This window comes from Triturus cristatus, chromosome 8 (genome assembly GCF_964204655.1).
Source record: "Triturus cristatus chromosome 8, aTriCri1.1, whole genome shotgun sequence".
Taxonomy (NCBI): domain Eukaryota; kingdom Metazoa; phylum Chordata; class Amphibia; order Caudata; family Salamandridae; genus Triturus; species Triturus cristatus.
In genome coordinates this window covers 49,133,120-49,154,916 of record NC_140591.1, presented here as the reverse complement: position 1 = coordinate 49,154,916, position 21,797 = coordinate 49,133,120, and the positions used below count along the sequence as shown (strand labels likewise).

The 21,797-nt window shown below is 48.5% G+C and overlaps 1 protein-coding gene across 3 annotated transcripts in view; it reads left to right on the top strand.

The window, feature by feature from the left end:
* The window catches only part of LOC146800033 (uncharacterized), a 141,362-nt gene that overhangs the window by 77,969 nt on the left and 41,596 nt on the right, over window positions 1-21,797 (top strand). For all 3 annotated transcript variants that reach the window (XM_085620933.1, XM_085620932.1, XM_085620934.1), the window contains exons 5-6: window positions 20,901-20,996; window positions 21,078-21,188. In XM_085620933.1, coding sequence (XP_085477059.1) covers window positions 20,901-20,996; window positions 21,078-21,188 — 207 coding nt within the window. The remainder of the gene's footprint in view (window positions 1-20,900; window positions 20,997-21,077; window positions 21,189-21,797) is intronic.

Sequence of the window (21,797 nt, the reverse complement as noted above, 5' to 3'; positions counted from 1 at the left end):
ATCCTGGAAGCATACTGGCTCAAAGCTCTCAGCACGCATCAACCTAGCCCCAAAGACAACCTTGGCAATAACATGATGTAAGAAAGTGGCTCTGTATATACTGTACCAAAGTAAGGTACAGGGTGCACAGAGTCCACTGTCCCCAGAGGTTTGGCAGAGGTTAAAGTTAGATATAACCTTACTCTCTTAAGTGGTAGCTTGGTCGAGCAGTAAGGCCGTATCAGAGGACAGTGTAAAGCATTTGTTCTCTTCCAGGGGATCCTCATCAATAGTCATAAGCACTGAATATTCCCGCCCATGTGCGGGGACCCCAGAAATAATAAAATCATATATGTAAAAAACATACATATATACAGCTCTGTATATGTATAAACATATATTATTTTTTCCCAAGCAAATGCAGCCCCTAAAAAAGAAGGCTAGGCAATGTATAAATACACATCCAATAATACATATAGGTATAATAAAACACCTAAATCTCTCTTTTTTTTTTTTTAATGAGGTAAACACTCGTGAGAAAGCAAAAAAGAGAAAACTGTGGGAAACACAGGATCTACAACACATTGCTAGCCTGCAGGCTGCATTGCAATACAATACCATAGAGACTGAAAAGCCCTGTATAGGTAAAAACTGGCACCGTGCCTTTAAGGCAGCCCTGGCTTCCATATCCCATCATGCCTCAGGGGTGACAGTTAGGTCAGTTGTTCTTTCCGGCTCCTTCAGTCAGGACCCTGGAATTCAGCTCTCTTCTTTTTGACTTTTTAGTCAAGAATTATTTGCATTATAGTAATTTTTTGGACTTCCTCTTATTAATATCTGGGAAGAAGTCAGTATCCTGTATTTTTCTGACTGATTTTCTGCTATTTTTGTCAGAAATATGCCTTCTTTATTTATTCCATGTCCATCTTCTGGAAAAAAGAAGGCCTCTTCAGACACACATGACGTGTGTATTGTCTGCCTGCCGGATTCTCACTCTCCAGCAACATGTCCTCATTGTAAAGACCTTTCTAAAAGGACTTTAAAGGAGAGAGAGAGGATTAGACTCTACGGCTTGTCAGAACGGTCGACGTCGAGGCAGCTGGTACCTGTTTGCTCCCCATCGGCGTCGGGCTCGGCGTCGAAGACTCCAGCGGCGGGATCGTCGCTGAGAGGTGAGGAGTCCAGGGGTAGTCATGCTGCAAAAAGAAAATCGTCGTCGACTTTAGATACAGCGGCGAAGCGGATGCGTTCGTCGTCGTTGACGACTTCGACGTCTAAGAGATCGGCGTCGAAGGATCGGCGTCACAGGTCGACGTCTAAAAGGCATCTTTCGACGTCAAGGAAAGATCGACCGACGTCGAAACAGAGACATCGTTCGACGTCGAAGGAAGGACATCATTCGACGTTGAGGACTGTGAGAGATCAGTCGACGTCACAAGAGGTTCGTAGGCGTTCGACTCCGAAGTCTACGTCGACGTCGAGACCAAGATCATCGTCAAGACCAAGTTCGCCGTCGAGGAAAGATCGATCGTCGGCGAAGAGAATGGCGACGTCGAGGCATTCGTCGTCAGAGCATTCGACGTCGAGGCAGGCGCCTCCGTCAAGACCGACGTCGAGGCAGGTGCCTCCGTCGGAGTCGACGTCGAGGCAGGTGCCTCCGTTGGACTCGACGTCGAGGCAGGTGCCTCCGTCCTTGCAGGTCTCCAAGGCTTTGGAGAAGTCCATAACGTCAAGGCGAGATTCCCCGTCGGGGTCTAGACCTCCGTTCAGACCAAGTCCTCCGTCGACGACGAGGTTCTCGACGTCGAGGACAGAAAAATCTCCATTGATCCTCGAGGAGTCAAGTCCCAGGTCTCCGGTGATAGGCCTATCGCCGTCGAGGCGGTCCTCTGCAGAGGGTACTCAGGAGGTGTCGCATGTTCGCCTTACGATCCGGCCAGTTTCAAGGCGCAAATCCCCTCATAGACTGGTATATACAACTTCGGAACATGAATCACCACGTCTTATATCTATCTCGCCTTCAGGATCAGAGGGCTCGAGTTCAAGGTCTGAGTCACCGGAAATTGTGAATCAATCTCCAGTGCCTGCAAGAGAAATTAGTCCGCTGGAAGTGGGACATGCTGTACCTCAAAGTACCGCAAGAGAGATACCTCAGGACTCGGCTATGTCTCACGCAGTCAAGGCCTCACTAACAAGGTTAAGAGTCATGGACTTCCCAGCGAGACCGGTCAGATCACGTTCTCGGGGAAGAGATTCTCGACGTCGCTCTCGAACACCAAGGAGGCGATCCAGATCCTCCTCCCACAGGAGAGAGTCGACCAGATCGGAGAGAAGGCGCCGTAGGACCCCTTCTTCCTCCCCGTCATCTAGATCATCCAGAAGGGATTATTCGCCGACACTCTCGGAGACACCACCCTCCAGGGTATCTCCGGTGGATGATATCTCTACTTTTCAGGAAGTGTTGTGTAGAGGAGCTACAAAATTAAATATCCCTATGCCGGTTCAGGAGATCACCTCCTCCATAATCTTTGAAACTCTTCATGAACGAGCAGTGTCACGCCCACTGTTGCCGTTAGTCCCTGGTTTGCTGCAACCAGTAATGGATATTTTTCTCACGCCAGCGACCACCAAATCTGCACCGGCGCGGATTCTAAAGAAGTACCGTCCGGCTCCGGAAGATCCTCTGTTCCTAAGATCAGATCCTCCACCGGACTCATCACCGCTGCTGCCAGAAAGACGCATGCAGTAGCGGGGTCTTCAACGGTGCCCCCAGATAAAGACAGTAAGACGCAAGACTCTTGGGGGAGGAGAGTTTGCGGTTCGGCATCTTCTAGCCTAAAGGTGGCCCGCGCCTCAGCACTTCTGGGGCGCTATGATAGATCTTTGTGGGACTCTCTCCAGAGGTTCATTGAAAAAGTTCCATCAGAGGATAGACGGGACTTTGAAGAAATTTTGCACGAGGGAAGTCTGGTTTCTAACCAGGTCATAAGTGCAGCGGCAGATGGGGCAACACTAGCAGCACATTCATATGCCCATGGAATCACAGCCAGAAGATCATCTTGGCTCAGATTGACGGCATTGAAGCCGGAAGCGCAGGCGAGAATACTAAATCTGCCTTTCTCGGGCAGTTCACTTTTTGGGTCTCATGCAGACGAAGAAATGGCCCGTATGAAAGCAGAACTGGAGACCATGAAAGCCGTGGGGCTTGAAAAGAGGAAAGCGTTTCGACGCCGCAGGGGAAATGACAGGCGTAACTACCAGCAGAGGGTTCAAACCCCTCAGTGGCAGAAGAACCAGGACCAGCAAGGTCAAAAGAAGCAGCAGTACCAGTCCCGCAGACCATCCAGGGGACGCGGTAACAACAGGCAGTCAAACGCTGGAAACAAGGCTCCAGGGAAGCAATGAGGAACCGCTTCCTCCGATGCTGTCCACCGCTCCGGTGGGAGGAAGTGTTGCGCATCATCTTCCAGAGTGGCAATCCATCACAAAGGACAAGTGGGTTCTGAATATACTGCGGCATGGGTACTCGCTTCGTTTCCGAAGCCACCCTCCATCGATTCCTCCTGTTCATTCGGCCCAGCATCTAACGCAGCTCAGAGAAGAGGTGGCGACTCTTCTGCTCAAATCTGCAATAGAAAAAGTTCCCAAAAACCAAAGAGGAAAGGGAGTTTACTCCAGATACTTTCTGATTCAAAAAAGGAGTGCGAAGGTAGAGTTCAGACCCATTTTGGACCTACGGATACTGAACAAACTCATAAGAAAGGAAAAATATCGCATGCTGGCGCTCCACCAAATATATCCTCTTCTCTGGTTGGGCGATTGGATGTGTTCGCTGGACCTTCAGGACGCATATTTCCATATTCCCATCCAACGGAATCATCGGAAATTTCTCAGGTTTGCGGTGGGGAACTCTCACTATCAGTTCAAGGTTCTTCCATTTGGCCTGAAGTCAGCTCCTCGAGTATTCACAAAATGCGTGGCAGTAGTAGCGGCTGCTCTGAGGCGGGCAGGAGTCTTCGTCTACCCCTACCTAGACGACTGGCTAATAAAGGGTCCATCGCCTCAGAGTGTTCGATCGCAGCTGTCGCTTTGCCTGAACTTATGTCGCAAGTTGGGTCTCAGAGTGAATGCCAAAAAGTCCAATTTCTCACCAACACAGAGGATCCACTACCTGGGTGCAACTATAGACTCCGTAGTAGGAAAAGTGTTTCCTTCGGAGGAAAGACAGTCATCCATTATCCTCAAAGGCAGGCAGATTCTATCCAACAATCTGTCGTCGGCAAGACAAATCTCATCTCTGCTAGGGGCCATGGCATCCTGCATTTTCCTAGTGCCCAATGCCAGGCTAAGGATGCGTCCTCTACAGCAAGATCTCGAGGACAAATGGGATCAAAGGAACTCCCTGTGGGAAGAAAAAGTTTGCCTTTCCTCAGCGGCCAGGCAGTCAGTCAAGTGGTGGCTGAAGCCACTGAATCTACAAGTGGGGATCCCCTTCCATCAAGAACCCCCAACTCAGACCTTAATCACGGACGCATCCCTTCAAGGCTGGGGTGCGCATTTCGGGTCTCTGCAAACTCAGGGACGGTGGTCCAGCAGCGAGCAGTTGTACCACATCAACATGCTGGAGCTCAGGGCAGTCCACCTAGCCGTCAAAGTGTTCCTGCCTGCGATCACGACGAGTACCATTGTAGTACAGACGGACAATACCACCACAATGTACTACCTGAACAAGCAGGGGGTACTCGATCCAGGACGCTCTCGTTGGAAGCTCAGTCCCTGAGGCACTGGATCCTAGCAAGGAACATCTCATTGAAAGCGGTGCACCTACCAGGAGAACTCAACGTGCAAGCGGACTTACTCAGTCGTCATTTTCAAGAACCAGAGGACTGGGTAATAAACGACGAGGTGTTAGAAGACATCTTCGGGGAATGGGGGCGTCCGCAAGTGGACCTCTTCGCGGACGAGCACAACACAAAATGCCGAGGCTTCGCCTCAAGATACCATCGACCAGGATCCCTAGGGAATGCCCTTTTGATCAATTGGTCAATGACATTTGTGTACGCTTTTCCGCCTCTCCCACAAATCCCCAAGGTGGTGACCAAGCTGCAGAATTCATCTGCCAAGATGATCCTCATAGCACCGGACTGGCCGAGGCAGTAGTGGTACACGGATCTCCTGCACATGTCGATCCGCCCCCACAAACGGCTGCCGTGCAGGCCGGACTTGTTATCCAAGATGCAGGGGAAGATTTACCATCCCAGCCTTCCCTCGCTGAGCTTAACAGCATGGCTCCTGAAGTCCTCCAGTATGGACATCTGAACCTCCCTCAAGAGTGTATGTCCATACTTAAGGAAGCCAGGAGGCCTTCGACAAGACATTCCTACTTTTGTAAGTGGAAAAGATTTTACATTTGGTGTACTCAGCATCATTATGATCCAACAAAATGCCAGGAGGATGTAATTTTGCCCTATCTTCTTCATTTAGCGAGGGCAGGGTTGAAATTTTCATCCATAAAGGTTCACCTAGCAGCCATAACAGCATACAGGCGTTCGCCTTCGCAGCAGTCATTTTTTAAGTTGCAGGTGGTGAAGGATTTCTTGCAAGGTCTCAAAGTCTATCCCCCTGTTAGACCTCCCTCTCCTTCCTGGGAGCTAAACTTGGTTCTGTCAAGGCTCATGGGTTCTCCCTTTGAGCCTATTCATAAGGCTAGCCTACAGCACCTCACATGGAAGACAGCCTTTTTAATAGCCATCACTTCAGCACGGAGGGTCAGTGAGATACAGGCCCTCTGTTCTAAAGAACCCTACACTACGTTTCATCTCAATAGGGTAGTGATGAGGACTCATCCTTCATTCCTGCCTAAGGTGGTATTGGACTTTCATGTAAATCAAGCCATCTCCTTGCCAACCTTTTTTCCCAACCCCTCCTCTCCGGCAGAGAGGGCGTTGCATTCTTTAGATGTCAAAAGGGTCCTAAAATTCTATCTAGATAGGACTAAGAATGTTAGGAAATCTGATCAACTGTTTGTGAACTACGGGGTTGTCCGTATGGGCTTTGCTGCTTCCAAACGTTCCATTGCTAGGTGGATTGTTTCAAGTATTACATTGGCCAACCAACTGGCTCAGAAACCATTGGGGGCGCGCCCTAGAGCGCACTCTACAAGAGGAAAAGCGGCTACCGCTGCTTTTCTCAATAATGTCCCACTCTCCGAGATCTGCAAGGCAGCCACTTGGAGATCTGTCCACACCTTTACCACCAGAGCAGACACTCAAGTAGGACAAGCCTCCTTGAGGAATCTGTTCCATACATAATCAGTTTTCATGATTTTCTTATTCCATGTGTGGTACAATCTTTTTTTTTTTATTTGCCTGCAGGTGGAAGGTGAGCTTGCTACTCTATTCAGTGCTTATGACTATTGATGAGGATCCCCTGGAAGAGAAGGGTAAGTTACTTACCTGTAATCCTAGTTCTCTTCCAGGGGTATCCTCATCAAAGTCATAAGCAACCCACCCACCTCCCCAGGCAAATGAGAAGAAAGTGTATTATTCGTTATGGAAAGGATATATCTTTGTGTTTAGGACTACGGTCCCGCAAAGAACAACTGATCTAACTGTCACCCCTGAGGCATGATGGGATTTGGAAGCCAGGGCTGCCTTAAAGGCACGGTGCCAGTTTTTACCTATACAGGGCTTTTCAGTCTCTATGGTATTGTATTGCAATGCAGCCTGCAGGCTAGCAATGTGTTGTAGATCTGTGTTTCCCACAGTTTTCTCTTTTTTGCTTTCTCATGAGTGTTTACCTCATTAAAAAAAAAAAAAGAGAGATTTAGGTGTTTTATTATACCTATATGTATTATTGGATGTGTATTTATACATTGCCTAGCCTTCTTTTTTAGGGGCTGCATTTGCTTGGGAAAAAATAATATATGTTTATACATATACAGAGCTGTATATATGTATGTTTTTTACATATATGATTTTATTATTTCCGGGGTCCCCGCACATGGGCGGGAATATTCAGTGCTTATGACTTTGATGAGGATACCCCTGGAAGAGAACTAGGATTACAGGTAAGTAACTTACCCTTGTACACACTCGGTCAGCAAATGATCTCACACACTCAAGAACTAAACTCTAGGCCAATTTTTTTTGTATATAAAAAATATATTTTATTTTAGAACCACAAGTAGGTATAAAAATACTTTCTCAGATTGAGATGCTATAGTTGAATACTTTCAATTAGCAATAGACTTTTAAATGCAATAGTTAGTTGTTGCAATAGGCAACACAAGGTAACACAATTTATAACGTTGAGCTCAATGTTTTTTTTTTTTTAAGTAAACGCAATATCAATTACTTTGCATGGGTTTTTCTTACTCAGGGCTGGATCCTGGATTCAGGCCTGGTGCATCTCCTATAAACAGTTGAAAGAAATCGTTTTTGTTACACAGGCGATTTTTAAGGAATATCTGTAGGTTTCAAAAATCGACAGAAGAATTTGTGACAAAAACCAGGCAATGTTATCCTATGGAGGAAAGTTTGGTTATCGGAAAATCAGTTGTAATTGCTTTGTAGGGTCAGTGCTGGGCACAGAGATCCAATCCAGCACTGGGATTTCTCCTGATAACAGGTGAGTAATTTTGTTTTCGTTGATCGGGTGATTTTTAGTGAATATTTCAACGTTTTCAAACTTGACACTTGGAAGAAATTCTAAGTGAAAACCAGTCAGTGTTACCCTATGGAGAAAATGTGAGTTATCGGCTTTTAGGTAACTACTCAACTGGCAGAGTTAGGGTTCTGGGGTAAGACTCGGGGGGGGGGGGGGGGGGGGGGGGTCTCCCAGGGTCGGGTAGGTACAGTTGTTACACCCTCAGCGGCACAGGGGCAGCCGGGTGCACAGAGAGTAGGTCCAATGTTAGCCTATGGCGGGCAGGGAGCCTTTGGTTGGTGGCTGCTTGCAGGCAGGCCACACGGCTGTGGGAGCGGAGCTCCTGGTCACTTACACAGGGCAAGTGGGGAAGTAGGATAGAACAGATGCTGCACTTCCAGTGGCACTCGGGCGGCTGGGTGCAGGGTGCTTTTGAGCCGTCTGGCGCTCAATGTATTTCAATGGAAAAGCTGCAAGCTCGGGGACGGAGATTCTTCAGGTGCGACCACCACTTCGAGAGGTAAGTTGGGGAGCTGTGGGTTAGGTAGGCACCCAGGAGTTGGGCACAGGGGGCCGCAGGGCGCCGGGTGGAGGGGTGTCTTTTGGCATTGGGAAATCTTACCCTCTGCTGGTCGTGGTTGGAGGGGTCCTTGGTTGTGAGGCTGCAGGCGTCGGGAGCGTCGAGGAGGGTCCTTGGGTGCTGGATTTTTGGTCAGTCGCCGGAGGGACGTCCTCGTGGTATTTGTTCACTCAGGCACAGGCCGGGCTTGGCGGGTGCAGAGTGTGCTGGATTTGCGGTTCCTGGCTTGGCACCAGGGGTTGTTGCTGTTTGAGCAGAACGTGCTCGTGGGAGTCCCAGTCTTTAGATGAGCAAGGTAGTCCGGTCCTCTGGGGTTTTCGAGGTTGCTGACCACAGGAGACGCCGGGATTTAGCAGGAGCAGATTCGAGGGTCGACAGGCCTGTAGGGCTGGGGCCAAGTCAGTTGGTGTCATCCTCTTGTTAGCAGCTGCACAGCAGGTCTTTCGTCTTGTTTCGGAATCGGGATGTGAGGAAGGAAGGTTCAGGGTGCCCCTAAATACTAAATTATGGGGCGTTAACAGGTAGGCAAAGGTCAGGGACCAATGGGTCCCTTTCCTGGGGTGAGTACACACCCTGTCCTGCCACTCTGCAGTGGGAGGGGGCAGGAGCCTAGTCCTGATTGGGTAGGACTCCCCATCCTCGAGATGGCGGGAGCCCGGAGTAGTGCTTCACCTTGCCTCCCCCACCTGAGGGGTGGGGTTGGCAGAGGCTGGCACACCCCCTTTCCTCCCTGGGTTTTCCCGCCAGAGTGGGGGTCAGAAGCGGTGGGGACCAGTTGCTGAGTACAGCAAATGGTCTGGGGAGGCTCACAAAGGCGGCAGGCCTTTGAAGCTTCCCCTGCCCATCCTGGGGGAGGAGGCTTGGAACCTCGTCCCAGGGTTTGCATTGTTGCATGCCCACGAGCGGATGGCTCTCTACCCAGGGGGCCAGCAACCTGTCTGCTGGGTGGCAGCCTAGGCAGCCTCTCAGTCAGGACACTGGTTGTGGGTTAGTTTCAGGGGGCAACTCTTAAGTTGCCCTCTGTCGTGCATTTTACATTAAATCTCACACTGGCATCAGTGCGGGTTTAATGTGCTGAGAAGTTTGATATCAAACTTGTCAGTCTTCAGTGTTGCCATTATGGTGCTGTGGAGTTCGTGATGACAACCTCCCAGTACCATATACTCTTAATGGCAGCACTGCATTTACAGTGCCTAGGAATGGACCTGGGTACAGTAGGGGTACAGGGCTCATGCACCTGTACCCACACCACTGGCATAGTGCACTCAGGGGTGACTGATGTATGCCAGGGCAGTGTTTGTGGGCATGGCACACAGGGATGTGTGCCATGTCGACTCTGTTTTGTTCTGCACCAAGACACTCAGCCTGCAAAGGCAGTGTGTGTTTGTGTCAGGGCACAGGGCCTCAAAGGGTGGCACAATAAGTGCTGCAGCCCTTAGGGGCCTTCTCTGGTCACAGGGCCCTGGGTACCTAGGGTACAATTTACCTGGGGCTGACATATGGCCAGAGATGCCAATTGGGTTTAGGCTTAAATACAGTTTTTAGGGAAGGAACACCGTCCCTGGGCACCTGATTGGCAGGAGCCCCGGGCACACTCAGTCAAAGTACATCAGCAATTCAGCAAAAAGTGGGGGCATACCATGCAAGAAAGATGGCACTTTCTCACACATGAACAACTGGATCCAAAATTGCATGGACTCCCTCACACCCATCAACCCCAACAAGCCTAGATCAAAAAAGCAGGCAAGCTTGTACACAGAAGACCTCCGACCACTGACAGAACTACCAACAAGGCTGCACTCACACTATCGCTGCAAATAAGAGACACCAAGAAAAAAGCACTAATGGGCTGCATCGACGGATGCTGCACGGAGATCATCTCTATTGTCAAGGATTTCACCTCTCCCTCAGCCACTGTCAATAAAATTGCTGCCATCCAACAACTCTGCAACAACCTACCTAACTTCATCCACAGAAAATCATAACCCTCTACAGCAACTTGGCACACCACCCCAACCCCAGAGAACTCTTCGCTAACCTACACACCCACCCCCAGCCACCTGAACAAATGGACAACCCTAATCAGAAACAACACTGCGGCAATCATGTGAACCGTCTACTCAGGGTCCCCAATGTGGCCCCACATCTACAACCTGGATTCATCGCCAATCGGCACCACCCTGACCCTCATCAACACCACCCACATGTCTGCCACTTTCCTGTATGAGTGAAAACTTGCAGAAATCAATACAGTCCCCTAGTAGCCCACAGCTGACCCAAATCAACGGAGCAACTCGCAACCCACTTCGAACATCACCGTCTTCTAGACAACACTGAATCTGGATTCAGAAAGAACCACCGCACTAAAACAGCACTCATTGTGGCCACCAACAACATTCCCACATTCAAATTATCCTGGACTAAGAAGAAACCGTGGTTCTCATCCTGTTCGACCTCTTTGCTGACTGCCTCCCATAACACCCTCATTGGAAGACTCCATGAGATTGGCATACAAGGACCTGCTATCAATTGGATCTTTTCCTTCCTTGCTAGAAGAACACAAAGTGTCAGGCAGCCACTCTTCACATCTGAGGCCAAGAAATTGACATGAGAAGTCCCACAAGGATCGTCCCTCAGCCCCACTCTTTTCAACATATGCCTGGCACCCCTTGCCAACAGAATTCGATCACAAAACATCACCATCCTCTCCTACGCCATTGACACCCAACTCATCCTCTCCCTTATGTACAAGACAACTACCGAAAGACCATGGTAGCAGACTGGATGCGACGTAACTGACTGAAGCTCCTCTCCGACAAGACGGAAGTGCAGGTCTTTAGAAACTAGACCTCCCCATGAGACGCCACATTGTGACTGTCTGAGCTAGGACCAACTCCCATACATACACAGACCATGCAAGAAATCTAGGGATCATCCTATACGATAAGCTCAACATGACAGCTTGAGTTAATGAAGTGTGCTTCTCCTGCTTCCACATCCTACGCATGCTGCCAAAGATCTTCAAATGGTTGCCTCAAAACACCCGACGGACCATCACGTAAGCACTCCGCACCAGCAGGCTGAAATACCGCAACACACTCTGTACCGGAATCTCCAAACAACTACACCTACGTTAGACGGAGAACCTATACAACTCGGTCGTTACACAGCGGTAGCTTTACAACGCGGTCATTGCAATGCAAGTCGTTGCAACAACTTGCGCTGGATGGCGCTCTTCATTAAGGAATAGTATGATTTACTATTCCAACACCTTCCCTACTGTTATGTAGGCTGGAGTTGGAATAGTAAATCATACTATTCCTAAGTCCAGCGCCTCTAGCGCAAGTCATTGTAACGATTTGCGTTGTAACGAACGAAATGTAAACTACCGCGTTGTGAATGTATGCGATGTAACGTTATACATTCATGCCGGACCAACCAGAACATCGCTTCAAGCCCACTAATCGTCCTCCCACGCTGCACCCACATTTAACCACACCCCAGGAAGCTTTACTGGTTCTCCATTCACAAGCACAACCAATTCAAACTTCTCGTGCACGCATACAAAGCCCTACAAACCAGAATACCTGAACAGTCACATACACTTTCACCAACTCACCAGAGACACTTGCTCTGCCTCACCCTGACACACTCGCGGCATCCGCAGAGGCAAAACTGGAGGTTCGAGGCATGTGGGCTGCTGAATTCATATCTGTGCATAGATCGCCGCCTAGTGTTGGGTCCGGATGTTTGCACGTTGTTGTCCTGGAAGAGTCTTCGAAGTATCACGAGATAGGTGACTCCTCCCCTGGACCACAGTGCGCATGGGCATCCTCTCCATCCCCAGATTGTTTTTTTCCGCCATTGGGTTCGGATGTGCTTATCTTAGCTCAAGTTAGGAAAATTTAGTTTAAGGCCAAAAGGCCTTTAGTTTTCGTCGGTACTGTTCCCGTTCGGTATCGACTGCTTTCTTAATTAGTTTAGAAACTTCTTCCAGGACCGAACATCGACCTTACATCGACGATGGAATCGAGGACCCCATTCAAACGGTGTCCTCTATGCCACGCCAAATACCCACACATCAACGTCCACCCGGTATGCAACAAATGTCTCTCACCGGATCACGACGAATCGAAATGTATGGCCTGTGCCCGATTCCGATCGAAGAAGACTCTCCGGAACCGGCGGGCAGCGAGATTAGAAGCGCAGCAATCGGCGCCTGCCCCGGCCAACATCTTCAGCACCGAGGACGAAGATGTTGAGAGCGTGGAAGAAGTAAACTCCAGCCCCGCTTCCGACCAAGATTCCCGATCGGAAGACGCCGGTGAAGTGCTTTTTCACAGGGAAGAAGCCGTCGACGAGGTAGGAAACTACGATGAGGCCTTTGGGGCCGAAGAAGATAGCTCTAGCGAACAGCCAGGCCTACCCGTCGATACGGAGGCCGTCAAAGTGCGTCATTCTACGGCTCCGGTCAAGGGATCGCCTCCGGGCCTTACCCGAGATCAATCCCAAAGTTCTTCAGCCCCGCCTTCGGGCCCGGCTTTGAACATCCAGCACAAGCCATTATTACCAAAGACGACTGGTTTCCCTTCAACGAAACCGATCGTCGCACCAGTTCCACCGAAACCAAAAGTGAAACTGGCCATCGTCGGCTCGAAGCCCTCGAAGACCTCCACTCCTTCGACGCCAGCACAGACCATCGGCTCCGAACGCACTAAGAGGGATTTCGGCGCCGAGCTCGCTGCAGCGGATATCGGTACCGACCCGAAAAGGAAGGCCCTCGGTCCCACTAAAGCGCCTCGGCCCCTGGCACCGAAGCAGTCGGCCCCGACCACCAAAGTCAAAATGGCCGCTCCATCTGAGTCCACTTCCAAAACTGCAGCACACGCCAAGTCATCGACTCCGACGACCGCTGATACCTCTCTTCGGATCGATGACCCTGTGGCTCCAAAGCAGTCGGCGCCTACCTCCACGGTACCGACCAGCACCAAAGAACCTTCGGCGTTCTCGGTGCGACAAGTCGTGGCGTCATTGCAACGCATCAACGGGCTGCCCTCCGATCCATGTCGGGCCCCGACACGAACCAGGCTCCAAAGGCACCCTCGGCACCAACCAGCATCACTTTTGGTTTGCCGCCATCCACGGCGCCGAAGCTGTTCGAGATCCGAACACGTGTCCGCCAGACACAGTCCCCATCTGCTGGACACTCACCTTCTGAGCCTACACAGCCACAATTCATCGAAGCCGACACTGGCAGACTTATGCTCCGCAAACGGAAGATCACTCCAGAGAAAGCCTTGGACTCCTACAGAATACCTCTGAAGCATAAATTGCCATCCGAGTCGGAACCGGTTCTGTATGAACGCTTGCACACCTCCTATCAGGATCCCCAGTCCTTTTCTCCTACGCCCTCCGAAACGGACGCAATGGAGGACTACATGGGTGATGATACCACCTACCCTAGGGATATCGATCCTGAAGAGCAGCAGGACCCAGATCAAGCATGGGATGACCCTACAGACCAGGGTACCGCGACAGATACCCAGGACACGCAGCTTTACGGCGCCAAAACATCTCCCACAGAGGACACTGCTGCCTTCAATGCCCTCATAGAACGTGCTGCCGCCAATCATGGAGTACAACTCCACGCTGACACGGTTGAGGAAGACTTCTTAGTGGACACTTTCGCCTCCTCCGAGAGGACTGTCAAAACTTTGCCCATGTTGAAAGGTGTTCTCAAACCAGCAAAGAACATTTTCAAGGAAACAACCAGAGCACGGGTGCTAAACCCCAGGATTGAAAAAAAATACAAACTTGCGCCCGGAGACCCTATGTACATTAGAGGTCAGTTACCTCTGGACTCCATGGTGGTTGCTAACGCTCACAAACAACAGGTGATGCTCCTCCCCCAGACAAGGAGTCCAAGGTGCTGGAGACCTCAGGCAAGAGAATTGCAGCTCAAGCAGCAAACATCTGGCGCATTGCCAATACACAGGCCCTCCTGGCCCGCTATGATCGTTCACACTACGACACGCTAGAATCACTACTCCAGCATCTGCCAGATGAATACAAAGAGGCAGCGGAGCTCCTCGTCAGAGAGGGACAACTCCTTACCAACGCATCCATTAAGTGCGCACTGGATGCTGCCGACACTGCAGCTAGGGCAATTAACACCAGCGTCATGTTACGCCGACACGCTTGGTTAAGAATCTCCGGATTCAAACCAGAGATTCAAAACAACATCCTGAATCAGCCAGTCAACCCCGACTACTTATTCGGCCCAGAAGTGGACACCACCTTAGAAAAAATAAAGAAAGACACTGACACTGCGAAGTCAATGGGGGCTCTGCAAACGCAGCAATTTCGTAGTGGCTCCTTTCGTCGCCCCGGGAATAGAGGAGCAGCTAGAGGCCAGGGGTCACAGCAGCAATACACTAAAGAGGGCACACAGAGTGCCTACGATAAAACCAACAGAGGCGGATATCGTGGCTCCAGCACCAAGGGCAGAGGACGTGACGCCCTCTCCCTTCCCCCCGACCACATAACACCTGTCGGGGGGGGACACTCCAGCGGTTCCTGTCCACCTGGAAAACCATCACCACAGACAGGTGGGTCAGGGACATTATCCAGCACGGTTACTGTCTCGAACTAACCTCCACTCCACCCAACATACCGCCAAAGCACCGTCCTATGTCCGTAGAGCACTTAGCATTATTGCAGCAGGAAGGGCTTAGTATGCTGCAAAAGGGTGCAATAGAGGTCGTGCCCATCAACCAGCAGGGGACAGGGGTGTACTCTCTGTACTTCCTAATCCCAAAAAAGGACGGGCCGCTCAGACCTATACTAGACCTGAGACCCCTCAACCACTACATTCTTTCAGAGCATTTCCATATGCTCACCCTACAGCAGGTTCTCCCGCTGCTCAGCCAGGGAGACTTCCTAGCCACACTAGACCTCAAAGATGCGTACTTCCACATACCCATACACCCATCACACAGGAAATATCTCAGGTTCACTATTCAGGAACAGCACTATCAATTCAAAGTCCTCCCCTTCGGCGTGACAACAGCACCCAGGGTTTTCACCAAGTGCCTAGCTACAGTGGCTGCACATCTACGGAGACAACACATTCACGTCTACCCTTACCTGGACGACTGGCTTGTTCAAGCAAAGTCAGCCCAGCAATGCGCCAGCCACATGTCCCTCACCATCCACCTTCTTCACAGTCTGGGATTCTCACTAAATTACCCAAAATCTCATCTCCAACCCGCACACGTACAACAGTACCTGGGCGCAACCATAAACACTCTGGCAGCCACAGCTCAGCCAAATTTAGTGAGGATCAACAGCATACAACTGCTGATCTCAAAGTTCAAACCTCAACACTCCCTTCCTGCGCGAGTGTTCATGCAGTTGATAGGCATGATGGCCTCCTGCATCTTCATAGTCCCGCACGCGAGACTACATATGCGCCCGCTTCAGGAGTGCTTGGCACGTCAATGGAATCAGGCTCACGGGCAATTAAAAGACCTAGTGTTGGTGAGCGGTCGGGCATACAACTCTCTGCATTGGTGGAATCCACAAAACCTTTGCAAGGGCCGACCGTTCCAAGAGCCAGTTCCACAAATAATACTGACAGCGGACGCCTCTCTCCAGGGATGGGGAGCTCATGTGCTCAGCTACACAGTGCAGGGACTATGGACGACACAACAAAAAAAGATGCACATCAACGTTCTGGAACTGATGGCAATCTTCCTAGCCATGAAGGCATTCAAAGTACACTTGTGCAACAAAGTCGTGTTGATCCGGACGGACAACATGACTGCCATGTACTACATACAGAAGCAGGGAGGAACACACTCTCCACAGTTGTCTCATCTGGCTCAGAGCATGTGGAAGTGGGCCATTCAGAGGAACTTATTCCTCATGGCGGAACACCTCCCGGGCAAGGACAACCAAATGGCGGATCTGCTCAGCAGACACAGCCACCAAATGCACGAGTGGGAGCTACACCCATCAGTACTCCAACCGTACTTCCAACAGTGGGGTCATCCAGAGATAGACCTATTCGCCACAAACGAAAACGCAAAATGCCAAAGCTTTGCCGCCAGGTTCCCACATCCACAGTCACGGGGCAATGCGATATGGATGAACTGGTCTGGCAGATTTGCGTACGCTTTTCCCCCAGCGCCATTAATACCGCTGGTGGCACGCAAACTGCGACAACACTCACTGACACTCATCCTAGTTGCTCCAACGTGGGCGCGCCAGCCATGGTACACCACCTTTCTGGAACTTTCCGTGGTGCCGCATCAAAGGCTGCGGATAAAACCTGCACTTTTAACGCAGAGCCATGGCGAAATTCAGCACCCAGATCCGCAACAGCTGAACCTGGCAATCTGGCTCCTGAAGTCTTAGAGTTTGGCTACCTAAACCTGCCACCTGACTGTATGGAGATCATCAAGGAGGCCAGGAGACCCACTACCAGAGCTTGCTATGCGGATAAATGGAAAAGGTTTGTCATTTACTGCAACAACAATGACATTAACCCGCTGGACGCATCCATTTAAAACATCATCTGTTACCTCCTACACCTATACCGATGCAATCTGGCATACAACTCCATATGTATCCATTTAACCGCGATAGCAGCCTATCTTCAAAACAGGCCGCACCTCTCTTTATTCAGAGTGCCTGCCATCAAAGCCTTCTTGGAAGGACTTAAACGAGCGATTCCCCCAAAACACCCACCAGCACCGGTGTGGAACCTCAACTTGGTCCTCACCAGACTCATGGGTCCACCCTTCGAGCCTCTCCACTCATGTGAGATTCAATTCCTCACCTGGAAAGTAGCTTTCCTAATAGCAATCACTTCGTTAAGACGAGTTAGTGAACTCCAGGCACTAACCATTCAAGAGCCATTCATACAGGTTCACGCAAACAGGGTCGTACTACGTACCAACCCCAAATTCATGCCTAAAGTAATATCGCAGTTCCACATGAATCAAACCATTGAACTGCCTGTTTTCTTTCAAAATCCACAAAATGTTGCTGAGAGAATGCTCCATACACTAGATGTAAAGAGGGCCCTCATGTACTATATAGACAGAACTAAGGACTTTAGGAAGACAAAACAACTCTTCGTTGCCTTTTCTCCACAACACAAAGGCAACACCATTTCCAAAGCAGGTATAGCCAGATGGATCGTTAAATGTATTCAAATTTGCTATCAAAAAGCTAAACGCACACTAACGATTCCCCCACGAGCCCACTCAACACGAAAGTTAGGGGCGTCCATGGCTTTCCTGGGAAACATTCCTTTACAGGAAATATGTAGAGCAGCCACATGGTCCACTATACATACATTTACAAAACACTACTGTGTAGATGTTCACTCAAAACAGCAGGCAGCTGTAGGACAGGCTGTTCTCAAAACTCTTTTTCAGACTGCTGCAGCTGGCACTGGTAGCCGCCGCTAATAGGAGGTACTGCTATGTATTCTATGCACAGATATGAATTCAGCAGCCCACATGCCTCAAACTGAATATGCTACTTACCAGTATGCATCTGTTCTTGGCATGTAGGGCTGCTGACATTCATATCGCCCACCCTCCTCCCCGGCGCCTGTCGCAGCTGCAGCTCTCAGAATTACTGTATAGCATGGTCATCACTTACTGTATCTACTCCATCACTGCCACAATGGCGAAAAACAATCTGGGGATGGAGAGGATGCCCATGCGCACTGTGGTCCAGGGGAGGAGTCACCTATCTCGTGATACTTCGAAGACTCTTCCAGGACAACAACGTGCAAACATCCGGACCCAACACTAGGCGGCGATCTATGCACAGATATGAATGTCCGCAGCCCTACATGCCAAGAACAGATGCATACTGGTAAGTAGCATATTCAAGCTCTCATTCTCCTACATTGCACCAAGACATGGAACAAACTCCCTCAACACTTCAGATCCTCTTCACTTTTTGAGTCCTGGAAGAAGCTGAAGCTCTTCATATAGGCACCTTGGAGATCACACACCTGCCCATTTGCCATGGACACCGGTGATTACTGTGCTATAGAAATCAACATACTATAACAAATGCACACTCATGCAAATGGAGCTATAAAAAACAAAGAATAATACTCATGATTCAACAAAAACACAAGAACATAATACTCACAGTTTCCAACCAAACAACCCTACGTTTAACTACAACACTTTCCCCCATCAATCAAACCAAGACAAACGCATACATCTTGCAAACTGGCACTCATACTAACCCAACACCAACAAGCCGGTTAAACCGGCCTGACAGTAAACTGAGGAAGGACAAGACGAGAGAAGCTAAACAAAATACTCAATCGCAAACCTTTAACAGTTCCAATCTTAAGAAGGAGATGTACATTGGACATAGGCAATATACAATTCTTATAACATGAAGAACATGGTATTATGCAACCCTTGCAACTATGACGGTGTGTCTCAACACTTGACTCTAGAAAAATAGAATGTTTGTTTTTCAAACTTTACAAATAAAAAAGAAAGCTGGGTTTGTTTTAGCCCTTGAAACTAAAACTGTCTTAACTTTTCACCTTAGAAAAATAGGATGAAAATCTAACTTGCAACAAAAAATAGGGTATAGCTCAACCTTTACCCACTAAACACAGGGTATCTCTCAACCAGTGGCACATAGTGTGTATATCAATTCTAGGAACACTGGACCTGGGAAGACACACTGGCAACAATTAAACCTCATCACAGGTCTTGGCTAATGGAATATTACAAAAGTAAAGATTAGAGACAGAAAATTATACTTTATATTTGATAAGTTTGTACTAAGTTTTGCCAACAGAATTGTGCACATATTTCCCACATGAATCATGTTGTTATGACAACATCTTGAACTCAAGCTACCACCTTAAAAATTAGAATCGTAAATCTCATAGAAAGTCTTAACATGGCTGTGTAGAACTTATCCCTACATTGTCAGTGATCTGCTGTAGCTAGCTGTTGTCCCAGGAGTGGATCTGAATAAAGAATCCTCCCGAAATGCTCTTTTCATCAAAGGCACATCCACAAAGAGAAGTAAGTAGTCCTTTTCTCCTTCTGATGAATGTTGGTGTCATCCAGGAAATTCTGTTGCCGCTGTGTAAGTCAGTTCGCATCAGCGGGCATTTATAGTTAATATCTAGGTGATCTAAAGGCTCTAGCTTTTAGGACTAGAAATTAAAGACTTTATTAAAACACAGATCGGGTAAACTGTGGACTCTCACAATTTACTTTTTCTCACTCACCTTCAACCCTGGTCTTACTCCTAGGTAAGGCAACTAGGAGAAGTCTAGATCTCTAATAAGCTGCTTGTCTATGCAGCTGTAGGCCCCTCTTAATCCGTTATTGTCTGTCGGAGATGTGCATCAGCAACTTGAACTTATTTATTTGATAGAATTAGCTAATGCCTTTTTTTTTTTTTTTTTTTTTTTTTATAGTTTTTATTATTAAACAGTCATCGGTGTAGATAGGACAATGCAGAGGATCAGACAATGTATACATTACAATAATTACAAATCGGGAATTAGACCAGCATTATACAAGGAGGAAAGTCACGGGGAAGGTAGGTCATCTTGATCATTGCATCGAGGCGGTGTACAAATCTCACCACGGTCAGTATTCCACGGGCCCCATATACGAGACCACTTTTTAGGGCATCCCCTTGCCAAGTTAACTGTCTTTTCTCTAAACATGCACCAATCAAGGTTCCTTTCCAAGGCCTCTAGAGTAGGTGCATGATTCGCCCCCCATAATTGGGTAATATTTCTTTTTGCCAGCATGAATCCTAATGTGGCCCACTACGTCTGGTGATTGTTGAGATCCGTGGGTACCCAAATGTTTAAGAGGCATCACCTCGCCGCCGGGTGGAGAGAGACATGCAGTACCTCATTAATCGTGGCATGTACCTTAAGCCAAAAGGAGTTAGTGTTCACATTCCCAAATGATGTGTAGGAACGTGCCCAGGAGGTCACAGCACCGTTTGCACTCTCCAGTGTCAGACCACCCCATGTGTACTAATCGAGGTCCCGTAATATATATCCTGTGAAAAATCTTCATCTGTACCAATCGCAAGCGCGCTGGGATGGCCACAACTCTTGGGGAGGATACTGGTATCTGCCAGTCCTCGTTATCTAGCTCGACCCCATTTTTCACTCACTTATCCTGTAATATCTGGAGGGGGTCTATCATGTGGTTGATTAACTTTTTGTAAATTAGGGAGATAGATGGTCACCTTCTCGATAAAACTAAGATTCTGTTCTCTAGGGGGGAGGCTTCCGTGGGAGCAGTCCCTTTAGCTGCCATGACGTATTTTTACACCATATTCATCAGTATTGTGTTTGGTAGTGATCATTCGTACAAACCATTGATTCTGAGATGCAAAGCTCTATGACCCTCTGTATCCTCTGAAAGTGTCATGTGATGTCTCATTTAAACATTGTGTGTGGTGCTGTCTCATACGCATAGTTGTGTAACTTAAATTATAAAATGATACCTGGGGGAATAATAATGTTAAAAACACCCAGTTTTGTGTTTGTCACAAATTTTCAGACATGACGTTCCAAAGCAGTCTGAATTCAATTTCAACCATTCCTGGGCAGAGCTCTGTTGAAATTTCATAGGATTGTTCCTCATATTCTGTCTTTCAGGGGATCCAGTAGCTACTTCTGGGATTTCACAGAGCTTCGCAGATTACAACCTAACAGTTTCCCAGCAGGAGATGCAGGATGAACAAGGAAGCACAGGCGAGTCTTCCATGCAACAGACTTGTAATTTCTTCTCAGCCCCCATTTATTTCCAAATATTTATTGATATGTGTTTTACAGGAGAGACTGCGTTCACATCTCTTATTTTACCAGACACGAAAAAGGAGGCCGAGACTTGTTCCATAGGTCATCAGGAGTCTAAGATAGAAGAAAACTTATGTGATCCTATAGGTGAGTAGAAGTGTCCCTTCTGTAAACATGTGTGAGTGACTTCTTCTAAAGCCACATTTGTTTAGTATTTCTTCTGTGGTCATCTAGTTATTGAAAGCTGCAAATTCTTCACGAGCTCATTTAGTGGTGGGTTCCTGCATGCTGGTTTCCCAGGACCACAGAAACTATTTCGCCAAACCTTTTACCACCTTTATGCCAAGCCTTTGACGCTTGTTCTCTTCATCCTTATTGCACTATTGGGCAGTCTGGCGATATATTGTCAATCGGTGATTGTAGTTTTAGTGACTTGGGTACATTTAGCTGCCAAAATTAGCTAATACCTTAAAGTACTTTTGCACAAGACTGATCAGTATTGCGTCTGGTGTTAATGACTTGTGCCATCATCAGTAAGATATGAATCATTGATTCTGAGACCTAAATCTCTGACACTCTGTACCTCCTTGGGGTCTAGGTGTGTTGGAATGTCTCCTGCGTACATTGTTGTGTTGTAATGTCTCATACTCACACTTGTGTAAAGTAAATGATAAAGTGACATATGATTAATAATGTGCAAGGTCCCCCAAATTCATGAGATTTTTAACTAATTTGCAGATACGACATTTCAGAGTA